The 16,923-nt window shown below is 37.2% G+C and overlaps 1 protein-coding gene across 1 annotated transcript in view; it reads right to left on the bottom strand.

The window, feature by feature from the left end:
- Positions 1 to 1,496: 1,496 nt before the first annotated feature.
- Positions 1,497 to 16,923, bottom strand: part of CEP70 (centrosomal protein 70) — a 71,155-nt gene continuing 55,728 nt past the window's right edge. Inside the window, 6 exon segments of the mRNA XM_045503492.1 lie at positions 1,497 to 2,220; positions 5,381 to 5,460; positions 7,201 to 7,315; positions 7,598 to 7,766; positions 7,942 to 8,088; positions 10,320 to 10,490. Of these exon segments, the coding sequence (XP_045359448.1) occupies positions 2,159 to 2,220; positions 5,381 to 5,460; positions 7,201 to 7,315; positions 7,598 to 7,766; positions 7,942 to 8,088; positions 10,320 to 10,490 (744 nt within the window). The 3' untranslated portion in view covers positions 1,497 to 2,158.

Here is a 16,923-nt window from a genome sequence, read left to right as displayed (position 1 = left end):
CAAAAATCCTAAAATAATTATGGTGAAAGAGGCCAGACAAAAAAAGAGAACAACTTTTTAAAATCAATTTTATGATTCCATTTACATGAAATCCCATAAAATGCAAACAAGTCTATAATGACAGAGAAAAGAACAGATCAGTTGTTGCTTAGGGGTGGCAAGGGGCTGGGTAAATTACCAAGAGCAAAGAGAGAAGCTTTGGAGAGAGATTGTTATGTTTATTATTTTGATTGTGGTGATGGTTTCACAGGTATAGGTGCATTAAAACTTATCAAATTGTATACTGTAAATATGTTCAACCTACTAATCAATTATTCCATAATTAAAAAGTTAAAAAGGGGCTAAACACTAATTTCAGTACTTTACTTATATTTTAAATAATTAAAACTGGATAAAAGTAGATCCAACAGAGGGGGCCTCAAGTTCTTACTAGTGGCACTGTCCCATTCAGTGATCCTCCAAAAAACTCTTGAGGCCTCTGAGGAAGAGTTTGAAAGTTGTTTTAAACTAAGAGCTAAGGGGCGCCTGGGTGGCTCAGTCAGTTGAGCGGCCGACTTCAGCTCAGGTCATGCTCTCGCGGTCCGTGAGTTTGAGCCCCGTGCAGGGCTCTGTGCTGGCAGCTCAGAGCCTGGAGCCTGTTTCGGATTCTGTGTCTCCCTCTCTCTGACCCTCCCCCGTTCATGCTCTGTCTCTCTCTGTCTCAAAAATAAATATACGTTAAAGAATAATTTAAAAAAAAAAAAAAAAAACCTAGGAGTCAACTAGAGATTCTTAAACTAACAAAATTTAAATTCACATACTTTTTAAATTATATTTTTTCATTTGAAATAACGTTAGATTTCCTAGCTGCCTCACAGCAATTTCTTGGAGTGATCTAATCAGCTCAGAGTATTTACATAATTAAATATCCAATTACTTTTTCTACCCAACTCTCAAAAGACACAGGTCCTTTCACAGATTGTGGGCTCGTGTTTAGAAATGTAACTGCAGGGGTGCCTGGGTGGCTCAGTTGGTTGACCATCTGACTTCTGCTCAGGTCACAATCTCACTGTGAGTTCGAGCCCCTCATCAGGCTCTGTGCTGACAGCTCAGAGCCTGGAGCCTGCTTCAGATTCTGTGTGTGTGTGTCTCTCTCTCTGCCCCTCCCCAACTCACACTCTGTCCCTCTCTCTCCAAAAATAAACAAACATTAAAAAAAAATTTTAGAAATGTAACTGCAGCCTAACAAAACAAAGAATTTTAAATCTAGAAAGAACCTAGGCCTGCTTCTTATAACAGAGTGGCAAGGGATTGGTGGGGCGGGGGGGGGGGGGGGGGGGGGGGTGGGTAACACTGGTCCCTTAAGAAACTCAGACTGAATATTGAGAACAGAGAATAAGTAGAAGCAGCAACAAAAGCATTCTTATGTAAAATAAAATGCAGCAAGGATCAGCCTTGTAAGAGAATATGACTCATTATATGTGAATAATGCAAATAAGTCACTGAGGACACTTACGTTTGGAAATTCTTCACAAGAACTTTATTTAAGATTTCATGTCCTTATAAAAAGTACATTACATCAAGATTGCAAAAAAGACACTTTTTTCAATGAGAGACTATTATCTACTCCTCTCTATTACCTCATAATTCATTTCCTAACCTAACTCAAAGATAAAACATTTTTTCCTTCTTCCTTTTCTTCCTCCAGCTTTGAAAGGTCAAGTGCCATGAAGGATATCTCAGTAGAATGTGCAATTTCCTTGCCAGGAAAGCAGTAGGTTGCTATTGGCTGAATTCAAGACAGCCATTGGCAATCCTTATTCCCAGAATAAAAAAGGTCAGTAAACCCTCAATTTAAATGCAATCTTTCTATTGTTTGCAACCTGTCTCCCTGAGTTTTTCTTTTACTTACACACTACATTTTAAAACAATCTTATAAGCACTCAAGAATTCCTTAAGATTAAAGGATTTAAAGTTAACTTACCACTTTAGCTTAGCAACTATTTTCTCTATAAGAATCTCAAAGTTAACAAAAATATAGATGGGAAGACCCAATATTAAGAAGGGGATGAATTCTGAGAGTAAATACATTTTTAACCCTTGTCTTAAAGCACGATCCTACAAAATACTCAGAATGTTAAGAATGCAATTTACACAGTAAAAATAATTTGATTTGTTTTCAGTATGAAAGTATTTTTAATTTCTTTACTGCAGGTACAATGGCATCCAAGTCATCAATTTCTGTAACAGAAAAACAAGAATAAGAATAGCTTTATCTAGTGATAGGCTCAGATGAAATGACAATCTCTCTGCAAAGGAAAACCTCAAACGCAAAGGCAACACTAGCACTTTGATGCACAAGAAATTTTTATACAATAGTGGTGATAAGAGTATCACTGATTGAAACACAGATGCTTTACAGGGCATCTGTTTGTAAAAGCTACCATATACCTACAGGTATCCTCTGACTCTGATATTAATCTCATTAGCAGTGTCCTCTTATTAAGAGATCATACTGGCCACATTTGCGATATGTCATTGCCTCTTTAAATCTATATAATTACATGGGTGAGCCTACATGGTGAAATCCTACATAGAAGCTGTCTCTCTTCTGGGTACCCATCTGAGGACTTAATGATGTCTTCTCATGGGACATAGTCCTCTCCTTAATTCTACTGGACAAATTTCTCATTAGTAAGATCATTCTGAGGTCTACCTTTTAGATGAAACAACATATCTACCTAATAAAAAGTGTGAGGCTTCTCAAAGTACAAATCTCAGATGCAATGTACTGCAGAGCTTAGCCTGGTCCACCTTACCAGATAAACTAGCTCAGGTTCTTCTCTGGCAGATTCTTTGTGAATTTGGTTTCTCTTTCTAAGACTGTCTGCTTCCAACCAGCCTGTTAGAATTCAGTCTGAAAGCTCTTGGTCACTGGAGAAGCAAGGTCCTTTTCTCTCATTATCTAGACTCCAGCCTCAAAAGCCCCAGTGGGAGGTTCTCTAGATTCTGACCACTTTTTTCTACATTACTCTGCTAGGCCACTGTTTATAAATTCATTTTCTTTTATGTAAAAAATGCTTCCTTAGATTCCACCTCTCTTCTTCCACGTTTAGCTGAATTTTGGTTGTTGTTCCTTTAGCCTAAATTTATAGCCTATGCTATTTAAGCTCCTGACTTCACTCAGAATACTTGTCTAGATACACTTACAAAGCATCAGGATCTAAGAAAAAATATATACACAGATCTACAACAGATTATTTGATTCATACTTTATATCACGATAAGGTACAAGATCAAGTTATTTCCTGAACCCCATTCTGAAATCACACTTGTTTTTTCACTACATGAGAAATCTGCCTTATAAATAAATCCCACAGAGAAGGATCTTGGCTGGCATGAGAATATTCTCAGCTAATCATACCACTTATGTAAGAAAACAAAGTCCTTCTCCATATCTGGTATTCAGTACAACATTCCATAGTTCTAAATGCTTAAAATGACATCTAGTAATAATAAAAATAGTTATGTTTGCCAAACAATTTTAACTTTCCCAATATTAAGTGTCACATGTAACTCCAGAGTTTCAACTGTGACAAAAATACAGAGTTCATCTGCAGCGAGATATGGCTTATTGAAGTAAATGATGCCACATGAACCATGCGGAGTATCGTATCTAAGAGGAAGTTCCTATAGAAGGATTCTGAAATAAGTGTTACCTGTACACCGACTGAAATGTTTATTAATGATGAGAACCTCACTGTTTAACTGCTACCACAAAGCAAGAAAAATATTATTCTATGAAACAAAGCTATTTGGAATATGAGGCAACATTTCTATGCCTAAAACACATTCATTCACTGTCTCCCTTGCTTCCACAGTCTACATAAAATAGGCCACAAAACTTTTGCGTTTACTAGGCTAGATATTCCAGTCAGATGTTTCTTTCATTTATTCATCTTCTTACCAAATTTTAATTTACTCTTTCCCTTATCTTCTACTAAACCTCATTTTCTCTCCTAACTTAAGAAATTTATTAAATGTCGGCTCTATGCCCAATGTGGGGCTTAAACTCACAACCATAAGATCAAGAGTCACAGCCTCTACCACTTGAGCCAGCCAGGTGCCCCCTCCTCTTCTAATTCAATTTCCTATGTCAAGGAGGCATTCTTTAAAAAAAAAAAAAAATCTTTCAAATGAGCTATATAGAAAAAAAATCACTGAATAAATCACTTTAAACTTTAAAAATGTTCTTAATGGTAAGATAAATTACTTTTATAGCCATATATAATCACACTTACGAGACTTAGAGGCACCTGGGTGGCTCAGTCAGTTAAGCATCTGACTTCAGTTCAGGTCATGATCTCTCAGTTGATGAGCTCTAGCCCTTTGTCAGGCTCTGTGCTGACAGCTCAGAGCCTCAAGCCTGCTTCAGATCCTGTGTCTCCTTCTCTCTCTGCCCTACCCCTACTTGCACTCTCTCTCACTCTCAAAAATGAATAAACATGAAAAAAAAATTTTATAAGATAAGAGACTTGGGTCTGTTTTGCATAGAATTCCTAAATAAGTTACATTTTTTCCCTTCAAGAGATAAAACTAACAAAACTCTCAATATAACTAAAAATGCAAATATATATCTTCCCTACTATATATAGATTTATATATGTGTCTTTCTTTATACAGATGTTTACTTTACATTACTTATCACCTGAGAAGGAAATTTAATTTGTATATTTAAAAAACACAGTGGGGCGCCTGGGTAGCGCAGTCGGTTAAGCGTCCGACCTCAGCCAGGTCACGATCTCGCGGTCCGTGAGTTCGAGCCCCACGTCAGGCTCTGGGCTGATGGCTCAGAGCCTGGAGCCTGTTTCTGATTCTGTGTCTCCCTCTCTCTCTGCCCCTCCCCCATTCATGCTCTGTCTCTCTCTGTCCCAAAAATAAATAAACGTTGAAAAAAAAAATTAAAAAAAAAAACAAAAAAAAAACAAAAACACACAGTAAGTTCTATCTTAAAGAAAAAAAAAAGAAGAAAAAAAAAAAAAACACAAAACATCTTCCAAGATCATAAATTCTACCACGATTTCTTCTCATTAAGCCATGACAGAGTTAGGGTTACACTGGGCCCAGCCAGAGTAATGCCATTTCTCCTTTTAAGATTTCAAAACAAAGGCAATCCCCAGCTCCTTAAAGGACATGTACCTTCTCTGTTCTGTAGACCAACCCTAACCAACTCTAACTCCAAGTTAGGAGTGTGTTTCCAGAACTGTTAGTGCTTTTTAGACACTTTCTAACAAAACACTTCTAGGTACAAGCACTAATACAGTGACTAAGGAACACTCTTCCCTCCAACCCAATGATATCTTAAGACTCAAAATTTAACCACCAACAACAAAGATCTTACCTAAGATTTCAAGTAGATCATTAGTAAATGCTTGAAATGCTGGGAAAAATTCCTCATGTTCTTCCAATTTGTTGATAATGCTTTTAAAAAAAATGCACAGTTTACACTGAATTTCCAACTTAAGGTTTGCATTTGATTGAAAATAAAACATTTTCAAAATGTTAGGAAATTTCCTGCTAATTTAAATATAAATGTAATAATCATTTACTGCAATCCTTGATTTTTGAGCTCTGTGTTGATCTTATACTACTTTTGTAGAGAAATATCTATTATCAGTGTAAACACGTGTTCCAAAGTTAAATTTATGTAACACTCCTAATGTGGAAAACTTTCCATTTAGCTCAAGGATTTTTAAGAGACCTTGCTTTTTAACGTTTTCTAAAAATTGGTTTTTATATCCAGTATTCTATTAAACATTAAGAATAAGTATCAGTAGACAGTATAAATATGGGAAGGGAAAAAAGACCAATAATGAGAGCTATGCTCCTTTTAAAAGCAGCAAGTATCAGGGGCACCTGAGTGGCTCAGTTGTTAAGCATCTGACTTCAGCTCAAGTCATGATTTCATGGTTCCTGAGTTTGAGTCCCATATCAGGTGAGCTGGAGCCCTGCTTCTCCCTCCACACCCCCTCACTCACTTGTGCCCTCTCTCAAAAAATAAAAACAAACAAAAAAAACCCCCTTGTTTTGAGGCACCTGGGTGGTTCAGTTGGTTGAGCAGCATTGAGCAGCGGCCAACTCTTGATTTCAGCTCAGGTCTTGATCTCACATTCCTGAGTTTAATCCCAGCATTGGGCTTTGCGCTCACAGCATGGAACCTGCTTCTGATCCTCTGTCTCCCTCTTTCTGCCCCTACCCCGCTCATGCTCTCCTCCCATCTCTCTCTCCCTCTCTCTCGAAAACATTTTTTTTACTGTTTATTTTTGAGAGAGAGAGAGAGAAAGACAGAGAGAGAGAGACAGAGTGAGAGCCAGGGAGGGGCAGAGAAAGAGACAGACAGAATGGGAAGCAGGCTCCAGGCTCTGAGCTGTCAGCACAGAGCCTGATGCGGTGCTCAAACCCACAAGTCGTAAGACCATGACCTGAACCAAAGTCAGGTGCTTAACCAACTGAGCCACGCAGGTGCCCCTCTCTCGCTCTTAAAAATAAATAAAAGTTAAAAAAAATTTTTTTTAAAAAGCATCAAGTATCAGAAAACTCAAGTGTCAGATTAGGTAAGGATTTTTCTTGGAAAACTTACATAATATATGGAATAGGTGGTTTATGTATGTGTTCCTCTTCCCATATGTTACAGTACCAAATTGGGGGGAGGGGGTGGGAAGAGTTGCTTGAAGTATAGCTAGAATGTTTCAATATTTTTAAAAAAAAATCAGATCTTATTTTAGAGATGACTAGCTTTAAAAAAAATCCTTAACATTTATCTTCTAATCAAATAATACACTGTTAGTGATTATTAAGTGGTCTATGGTGGTATATTAAAAATAGGACTGGTTTATATATTCTGAACACTTACATGATGTTGCTAATAAGGTCTGAATTTCTCCATATATAATTTCCCCTGGGAACAGGCTTAGAGCAGTAATGCTGGAGTCCTGACCCACCCTATATAAACTTAGAGGCCCTACAATCTATTTTTACCTTGAAAATGGTTGGCATTCTCTCCATCCATCTATAAGGTGTGAGATATTTTAGACTGTCAAATTATTTAAAAGATGCTATCCCAAACAGGAAAGGTAAATAACTTAAAAAGTTTTGAAAGTCTTTAATTTCATCACTCCAAGCATTTTGGATAATATTTTGCAAACTTTTTAAAATAAATACCTTTGGAGATCTTCAGGTCCTAATACCTGCATAACCTGCTCATTCATATTCTCATTAATCAGCCTACACAATTTTCCAACTGTGCTCACCAACACACACAATGAAGTTGAACTATCTGTAAGAAAAAAATAAAAGGGTATTTTAAAACTGAATTTTCAAAATCATTAAATCAAATACTTTATGCTTCCATTATCCTCAATTTTTTACTTAAAAAATTTTAACCTACTTTTACTTGATTTATCAGGAATAATTCTTTTTTATTTTTTTTTTTAACGTTTATTTATTTTTGAGACAGAGAGAGACAGAGCATGAACGGGGGAGGGTCAGAGAGAGGGAGACACAGAATCTATCAGGAATAATTCTTAAATGGGGGCCAGACAGGGCAAAGAGTCATCACCTAATTCTAAGAGTTCTTGGAGGTTTCTCACAGCATTGTTCATTTCTCCAAGCCTAGTATAAACTTCATTCATTCGAGGATAGACTCCATTTAAAGAAGGCACATCAAATAATTTTTGGAAGTGAGAAACAATAGCTTGCAAAGTTTTTAAGTTTGGTATATTGCTGTCCTGTCCAAAAGAGAAAGAGAAAGATGGTCTACGTCTTAAAATAATCCCAAGGCTTTAATAAAAAGTTTAAAAAGAGACATAGAATTCTAGTAGAATATCAATATCTGTATCAGTATCCGTTTTTAAGATAAGATTACATTAAAATGTGAAAATTTACAAAAGTATTAAGCATTACCTTTTCCTTATTTTCAACTTCTTCTAACATGGTATCTACTATAAATAACAGATCTTCAACTCTGATACCTTCATTTTCATCCTGCTTTTTTAAATTATGCCAAGGGACCAGTTCTGCAGACAGTATTTTCAAGGACTTATACAAATCCTTTATAACAAAAGAAACAACATGGTATTATTGATTTTTTTAAAAGTTTCCATAATGATAATAAAATACAGTAAAAACTTGGATTCCAAGTAACTTGTTCTGCAAGTGTCCTGCAAGACGAGCAAACATTTCTAATAAATTTTAAGTTGATAAGCTAGTGATGTCTTGCAGTACAAGTAGTATGTGACGCCAAACGTCACATCATCACAACTGAACCAATGGTTTCTCTCTCTCTCTCTCTCTCTCTCTCTCTCTCACTGAGGGATTGTGGGTGATCAGTCTCCCATGCTCGGATGCTTGGTCTCGGGCCATGGTGTTTGGCAAAAATCAGTGATTTTTCAGAACTTTGGAAGGTGCCCTCAACCAGCACTAGAGTATGTTTTGTCACTTCGAAGCACCTATGGACAGTCCTTTGCTTTTCCATACAAGAGTAAACTTAGGAATGCATTGCTTGAATGCTAGGTCACTGAATAGGTTCCTTGTTAAAGTTGACCAAAACGAGAAAGATTCCATTTGAGCCAACAGACAGCAGTGATTGCGTTAGTGATAGTGGTATAACCCTCCTCTCTTTTGTCTCTCTCACACCAACCACAAAGGTTTTCAAAGGTAAGTGCAGGTTAATTTATTTTTCTTTATTACTTTGTATTAGATTACAGTATTGTAATCATTTTTACATGAATATTTCTGGATTGTGGAATGAATGTTCTGAGTTTCCATGATTCCTTATGGGGAAATTTGCTTTGATATACAGCTACTTTGGATTACAAGCATGTTTCTGGGATGAATTATGCTCACAAACCAAGGTTTTACTGTAAAATTATCCAGGCAGGTTTAATATATATATATTGTGTGTGTGTGTGTGTGTGTGTGTGTGTGCGCACACACACACACACACACACACACACACACACACACACAATATATATATAAAACATTGGGCTCCTGAGTGGCTCAATCGGTTAAGCATCCAACTCTTGATTTCGGCTGAGGTCATGATCTCATGATTTGTAGGATTGAGTCCTGAGTGTCAGGCTCTAGGCTGACAGCGTGGAACCTGCTTGGGATTCTCTCTCTCCCTCCCTCTCTCTGCCCCTACCCAAATCGCACTCACACTTGCTCTTTCAAAAATAAACATTAAAAAAATTATATATATATATATATATACACACACACACATATACATGTTATATATATATATATATATATATATATATATGAATTGTGTATTTATATATTTTATATATATATATACATACATATATATATACACATACATATATATATATATATATAAAATCAAACCATCATCAGTACCTTTTTTTTTTAATGTTTATTTTTGAGAGAGAAAGAGAGCACAAGTGGGGGAGGTATAGAGAAAGAGGGAGACAGAGAATCGAAAGTAGGCTCCAGGCTCTGAGCTGTCAGCACAGAGCCCGACGCGGGGCTCAAACTCACGGACCATGAGATCATGACCTGAGCCGAAGTCAGACGCTTAACTGACTGAGCCACCCAGGCGCCCTATGTAAGTTTAAAACTCTAAGACTGGTCAATTGGTAAGTAAGACTGGTAAATAAACATTTACTGAGCATCTACTATGTGCATGGCACAGTGCTTGGCCGTTTAGAGCACTGCTGTCCTCTCTCCCCTCTTTGTATTCTCTCTCTCTAAAATAAATAAACAAAAAAAGGGGGGTGCCTGGGTGGTTTCGTCAGTTAAGCATCAGCCTTCAGCTCAGGTCATGATCTCACAGTCCATGAGTTTGAGCCCCATGTCGGGCTCTGTGCTGACAGCTCAGAGCCTAGAGCCTGCTTCAGATTCTGTGTCTCCCTCTCTCTCTCTCTGCGCCTCCCCTGCTTGCACTCTGTCTCTATCTCTCTCTCAAAAATAAATTATAAAACATTAAAATAAAAATACATTAATTAAATAAATTTAAAAAAAAGAAAGTGAAGAAATTTTTATCTTCTATGGGTAGATAGAATAAGTAAAGGTAGTATTGGCTGCTTTTGGACTATTAACTGCTCTACAGAATAAACAAATGTGGACAGTTTTGAAAGAAAGAAAATTATTTCAAATATGAAGAAGGAAAAAATCCCCAATTAAAACGAATGAAGAACAAAATATTACATCTGAAGAGGAATAAGGGCCAGGAAAAGCTGCAGCATGGAGACACCAAAAAGAGGAAGATGAAATTAGAGCGGGATCTATAGAATGAAGAATATTCAACCCTTTACCTTTAGGGAAGTCAGTTGATCTGCCCACATTTCTATTATAGGAATAAGATGCTCAAATCCACAATCTTGAACAAAACCTTTATGAAAATGTTGGGCTCCTCCTTTGCTCTGTTTATGAATTATTACTGGAGCTCTTGGATTGTGAACAACTGAATTGATGCTACTCAGCACCTTTAAAAAAAGACAATGTTTTAGTTGAAATGTCTATCATAGTCCTATCCAAGTGATTTAGGTTACAGGAGTGCTTTCTATGTTAATGTATCATCATTTTCAGAATTAACTTTGGACATTAAGAAGCTCTTTAACTGACACCTGTAATGTTTTGGAAGTACAGTAGTTGCATCAACAGAATTAAACATGTAATTCTTTTTTTTTTTTTTTTTTTTTTTTTTTTTTAATTTTTTTTTCAACGTTTATTTATTTTTGGGACAGAGAGAGACAGAGTATGAACGGGGGAGGGGCAGAGAGAGAGAGGGAGACACAGAATCGGAAACAGGCTCCAGGCTCCGAGCCATCAGCCCAGAGCCTGACGCGGGGCTCGAACTCACGGACCGCGAGATCGTGACCTGGCTGAAGTCGGACGCTTAACCGACTGCGCCACCCAGGCGCCCCTAAACATGTAATTCTAATGAGAACTACAGACTTCATAGAAAAGCAAAAATGCATTTCAAATGATTTAGACTTGAAAGTAGTTATGAATGACCTCTTATAATCCACACAGGGAAAAATAATCATCAATATATCCTTAGCTAGAGTCTCACATTTCTCTATCTCCTCATATTTAAGCTAAATCAGATGTTTAAAGGGGTCATTTCCTGTTGTTTGTTTCATAGCTTCAATTAAAGGCCAGAGTGTAAGGACAGTGAATAATAAAGTCCCACACATTCTATACAGAAATCCTGGAAACATCATGCCAATTCTGGAAACCCCAGACCCAATTCAGAGAACTCATCCTTAATATGTTGTTCCTCTACAACCACTCAGTACCAAAATCTGTATTAATGAAGGCTCTAAAGAGAAAGAGAAACAAAGTATATGTATATAAATACATCTAAAGAGATTAATTTTAAGGAATTGGCTCACACAGTTATGGAAACTGAGAAGTCCCAATTTCTGCAGTAGGCAAGCTGGAGACCCAGGAGAGTCAAGGAAATACTTCTACTTTGAATGCCTACAGGCTTAAGACGCAGGAAGAGACAATGCTTTAATTCAAGTTTGAAGGCAGGAAAAAACTCATGTCCCAGCTCAAAGGCTCCCTCTTATTAACCCTTTTTGTTTTAGTCATGTCTTCAAATGACTGGATGAGACCCATTCACATTAGGGAAGGCAATCTGTTTTATCCATTCTACCAAATCAAATGTTAACCTTATCCATAAACACCCTCACGTATTCATATGTGACATATTCAGAATAATCTTTAACCAAATATCTGACCACCCCATGGTCAAGTTGATACATAAAATGAACTATCGGGGCGTCTGGGTGGCGCAGTCGGTTAAGTGTCCGACTTCAGCCAGGTCACGATCTCGCAGTCCGTGAGTTCAAGCCCCGCGTCGGGCTCTGGGCTGATGGCTCAGAGCCTGGAGCCTGTTTCCGATTCTGTGTCTCCCTCTCTCTCTGCCCCTCCCCCGTTCATGCTCTGTTTCTCTCTGTCCCAAAAATAAATAAACATTGAAAAAAAAATTTAAAAAAAAATTAAAAAAAAAAATGAACTATCATAAATACCCACATAATCATTACCTGGATTCAACAACTGTTAACATTTTCCCATATTTGCTCACTCTATTTTTAGCTGAATCATCTGAAGAAAATATAGACATGATAAAATTTTATCCTCAAATACTTAAGTATGCATCTCTTAAAATAGGCATATTCTCCTACAAAATCATAACACCATTGTTATATATAAGAAATTTAACAGTAACTCCCTAATATTAGCAATGCCTGGAGTGAATTTTAAATATCTTAACATGTATAATATGTGACTATACACCCCCTGTTGACAGTTATGAGTTCTACCTTATATATCATCCAAGGAAAGGAGGAGACCCAAAATAGCAAGTTTAAAGGGAAAAGAGTAGGTGTGCCTGGGTGGCTCAGTCGATTAAGCATCTGACTCTTGGTTTTGGCTCAGGTCATGATCTCGCAGCTCATGAGTTCAAGCCCCACACTGGACTCTGTGCTGACAGTGCGGAGCCTGCTTGGGATTCTCTCTCTCCCATCTCTCCCTACCTGGTTTGCTCGCTCGCTCTCTCTCTTTCTCTCAAATAAATTTTTAAAAAAAGGGGGAGGAAAGTAATTTCCTTATTTACCACCATCAAGCCCAGATCATTTAATAAATAATTATATAAGCATAAAGACAAGATACTATTTTAATCTCGAATCTTTGTCCCTACTCATACTTCAAGCTATATTCATAGGTCTCCTGGTAATAAAACTTCAGATGTTTGGGGCGCCTGGATGGCTCCATCGGCTAAGCGTCCAACTTTGGCTCAGGTCATGATCTCGCGGTTTGTGAGTTCGAGCCCCGCGTCGAACTCTGTGCTGAGCCTGCTTCGGATTCTGTGTCTCCCCATCTCTTGACCCCTACCCTGCTCATGCTCTGTCTCTCTCTGTCTCTCAATAATAAATAAAGGTTAAAAAAAAAATTAAAAAAAAAAACCTTCAGATGTTTACGAGTTTTTTTTTTTAGTTTAAGAGAGAATATTTCAACATTTTTTTCTCTTGTATGTATGTATGTATTTATTCACATAGCTTATTTATTTATTTTGAGAGAGACAGAGAGAGAGAGCAGGAGGGGTAGAGAGGTGGGGGAGAATCCCGAGCAGACTCCACACCATCAAGTGCAGAGCCTGAAATGGGGCTTAAACTCACAAACTGTGAGATCATGACCTGAGCTGAAACCAAAAGTCGGACACTAGCCAAGTGAGCCACCCAGGCACCCTCTCTTGTATTTACACATATTTTAATGGAGAAACTAAATCCCCTTCACAGATTTATTACTGATAGCAGAGCATTTCTTATGACTTGACCACAGTCAGATGACTGGCAGAAAAATGTGTATTAACAATGAGAAAACAGTAAAATGACTTAAACAATTACCAGAGAGATGAGAATTAAAACAAAAACAACACAACTCACAAATAGGTCTTATCTTATTCAGAAACAGTTTGCAGATACTGATAAACTCTTGATATGGATAAAAACTGTATCTTGAAAGTAAACATTAGACAAGTAGAAAAGAATTAAGATAACAGATGTTGTAAGTACTAGAAAAGAAAAAGAAGACAAATCTCAACCTAGCAAATTTCAGGGAAAAAAAAAAAAGAATGGAACTAGAAAACATATAAATAGAAAACAAAGATGTCAGGAATAAAAGCAGATATATGAGTAAGGTCTCAATATCTATGATGGTTTAATTGCCTATTAAAGGACAAAGCCTCTCAAATTGAACCTAAGAAACAAAATGAAATAAAAGAAATTCAGTTACATGCTGGGTACAAGAGAGTTATCAAAAAAAAAAATCTGTCTTCAGAAAATTGCCTGGAAATGAAAATCAACACAGATATATGAAGAACCAGCAACAACCAATTAAAAAATGTAATAGAGGAAAGGATGCCATTCTCGATAGCAATACAAGTTATAAAATATCTAGGAAATAAACCTAACAAGAAACATCCAAGAGCTAAATTTAAAAATATATAGGGGTGCCTGGGTGGCTCAGTCAGTTAAACATCCAACTTCGGCTCAGATCATGACCTAGCGGTCCATGAGTTTGAGCCCTCAGTTGGGCTCTGCGCTGACAGCTCAGAGCGTGGAGCCTGCTTCAGATTCTGTCTCCTTGTCTCTACACTCATATGTATTCTCACTCTCTCTCTCTCTCTCAAAAGTCAATAAACATAAAAAAAAATAGCTGTTTAAAAAAATTGAAAAAATATATACATAAAACTTTATTCAAGGCTATAAAGGAAGGCCTAAAGAAAATTAGAGACATATTTCTGAGATGATTAAAAAATGTAAATGTGTCATCTTTCCAAATATTAATCTAAAAAGTTAATTCAATTTCAGTTCCTCTCAATAGGATCTATTTTTGAATCTGACAAACTGTTCATCCAGGAGAGTAAATGTGCTAAAAATATAATAAAGGAAAAATTTTAAAAGAACGATGCATAAGATTCTTTTCCTAAAAGGTATCAAAACCTACTATAAAATTACAGAAAGTAAAAGAATATGGGAAATAGTATAAAAATGGAATAGACTAAGGAGTCTAGAAATAAATAAACCTATGCATATGAGTGGATATGACAGAGGTTTCATTTCAGTGAAGTAGAGAAAGAATGTCTATGAGAAACTGCAAACTCAAATGCATCTAGAAGCAAGTTAAGACCATGAGTGAGTGAAGCAAGCATGGCCAGGGGCTATGGCTAACTAAAGAGCACATGCCCATATGTGACAAGAGAAAGGCATAATTCTGCCCTGATAAGGACTATGCAGGAATTTGTTGCCAGATTCTGTAGCTTTTTAAGAGAAGGTAGAAAAGGGGCGCCTGGGTGGCGCAGTCGGTTGAGCGTCCGACTTCAGCCAGGTCACGATCTCGCGGTCCGTGAGTTCGAGCCCCGCGTCGGGCTCTGGGCTGATGGCTCAGAGCCTGGAGCCTGTTTCCGATTCTGTGTCTCCCTCTCTCTCTGCCCCTCCCCCGTTCATGCTCTGTCTCTCTCTGTCCCAAAAATAAATAAACGTTGAAAAAAAAATTAAAAAAAAAAAAAAAAAGAGAAGGTAGAAAAAAAGAACAAATAAAATATCTTAATTTTTAAAATATTAGTAATTAATTCAAAGTTTAAAAAACCCTGTTTGAGTCCAATAAAATATGAGCACAGGCCCAGTTCAGTCAGTAAACAGGCTGGCTTGATCACTATCTATTCAATAAATGGTCTATAAAAATCACTAAGGTTAGGGGCACCTGGGTGGCTCAGTCAGTTGAGTGTCCGACTTTGGCTCAGATCATGATCTCACAGTTTGTGAGCTTGAGTCCCGCATCAGGCTCTGTACTGACAGCTCAGAGCCTGGAGCCTACTTCAGATTCTGTGCCTCCCTCCCTCTGCTCCTCCCCCACTCATAGTATGTCTCTCTCAAAAACAAATAAACATTAAAAAAAAATCACTAAGGTAAGATCTCTACATGATACCACATAGAAAATTAAAATTCAGAGGGACTAAATATCTAAATAAAAACAAAACCATGTAGGACCTTAATAAATTTATATATAATAACAGTCATAATAATAATACCAACAAAAGCAACAACACAAACAATAAAAAGGGAAATGGCTTAAGAGAGGAGAATAGGACAGACCAACAACCAGCAAATGAAATGGGTAGTAAACAAAAAACTCCCCCTCTCTAAGTAAATAAATAAATAAACAAACTTTAAAAAACAGAGAGAGTGAGAACTACAGGCCAATCTTAAAAATCTTATCAGCTTTTTACTACCCTACTTTTAATTAGGCCAAAGTCTTTCAAGGAGTAAGACAAATTCTAAGTCAAGCTACCTACAGTGTTTTTAGCCAAGAAGACATGCCATGGTAAAACAGGATAAGCACACACAAATACAAATATTCTTTACTACCTGATAACTTATTTAAAAAAAAATTTTTTTTCAACGTTTATTTATTTTTGGGACAGAGAGAGACAGAGCATGAACGGGGGGAGGGGCAGAGAGGGAGGGAGACCAGAACCGGAAACAGGCTCCAGGCTCTGAGCCATCAGCCCAGAGCCTGACGCGGGGCTCGAACTCACGGACCGCGAGATCGTGACCTGGCTGAAGTCGGACACTTAACCGATTGCGCCACCCAGGTGCCCCAACCACCTGATAACTTATTAAACTGAGATGAAAACTAAAGTTCGAATACAGTAAGAATGGGGAACTTTAACACCCCACTTACATCAATGGACAAATCATCTGAACAGAAAATAAACAAGAAAACAAAAGCTTTGAATGACACACTGGACCAGATAGACTTAACAGACATATTCAGAATATGCCATCCTTAAACAGGAGAATATACACTCTTTTCAAGTGTACATGAATATTCCCCAGAAGAGATCACATATTAGGTCACAAAACAGGCCTCAACAAATACAAAAAGACTCAAATAATACCGTGTACCTTTTCTGACCACAACAGTATAAAACTAGAAATTAACCACAAGAAAAGATCTGGAAAGACCACAAATACATGGAGATTAAACAACATGCACTAAACAATGAATGGGTCGACCAAAAAATCAAAGAAGAAATTTTAAAAAATACATGGAAACAAACGAAAATGAAACACAATGGTCCAAAACCTTTGGGATGCAGCAAAAGCAATCCTAAGAGGGAATCCCTAAGAGGGAGTTAAATGGCAAAACAGGCCTACTTTAAGAAGAAAAATCTCAAACAACCTAACCTTATACCTAAAGGCACTAGAAAAAGAACAAATGAAGCCTAAAGCCAGCAGAAGGAAGGAAATAGTAAATATTAGAGCAGAAATAAATGATATAGAAACTAAAAAACAATAGCACAGATCAATGAAACCAGGAGCTGGTTCTTTGAAAAGATCAAGA

The sequence above is a fragment of the Leopardus geoffroyi genome, chromosome C2, assembly GCF_018350155.1.
Source record: "Leopardus geoffroyi isolate Oge1 chromosome C2, O.geoffroyi_Oge1_pat1.0, whole genome shotgun sequence".
NCBI classification, from domain to species: Eukaryota; Metazoa; Chordata; class Mammalia; order Carnivora; family Felidae; genus Leopardus; species Leopardus geoffroyi.
Note: the sequence above shows the minus strand (reverse complement) of the source record. Positions and strands in the feature narration are given on the sequence as shown.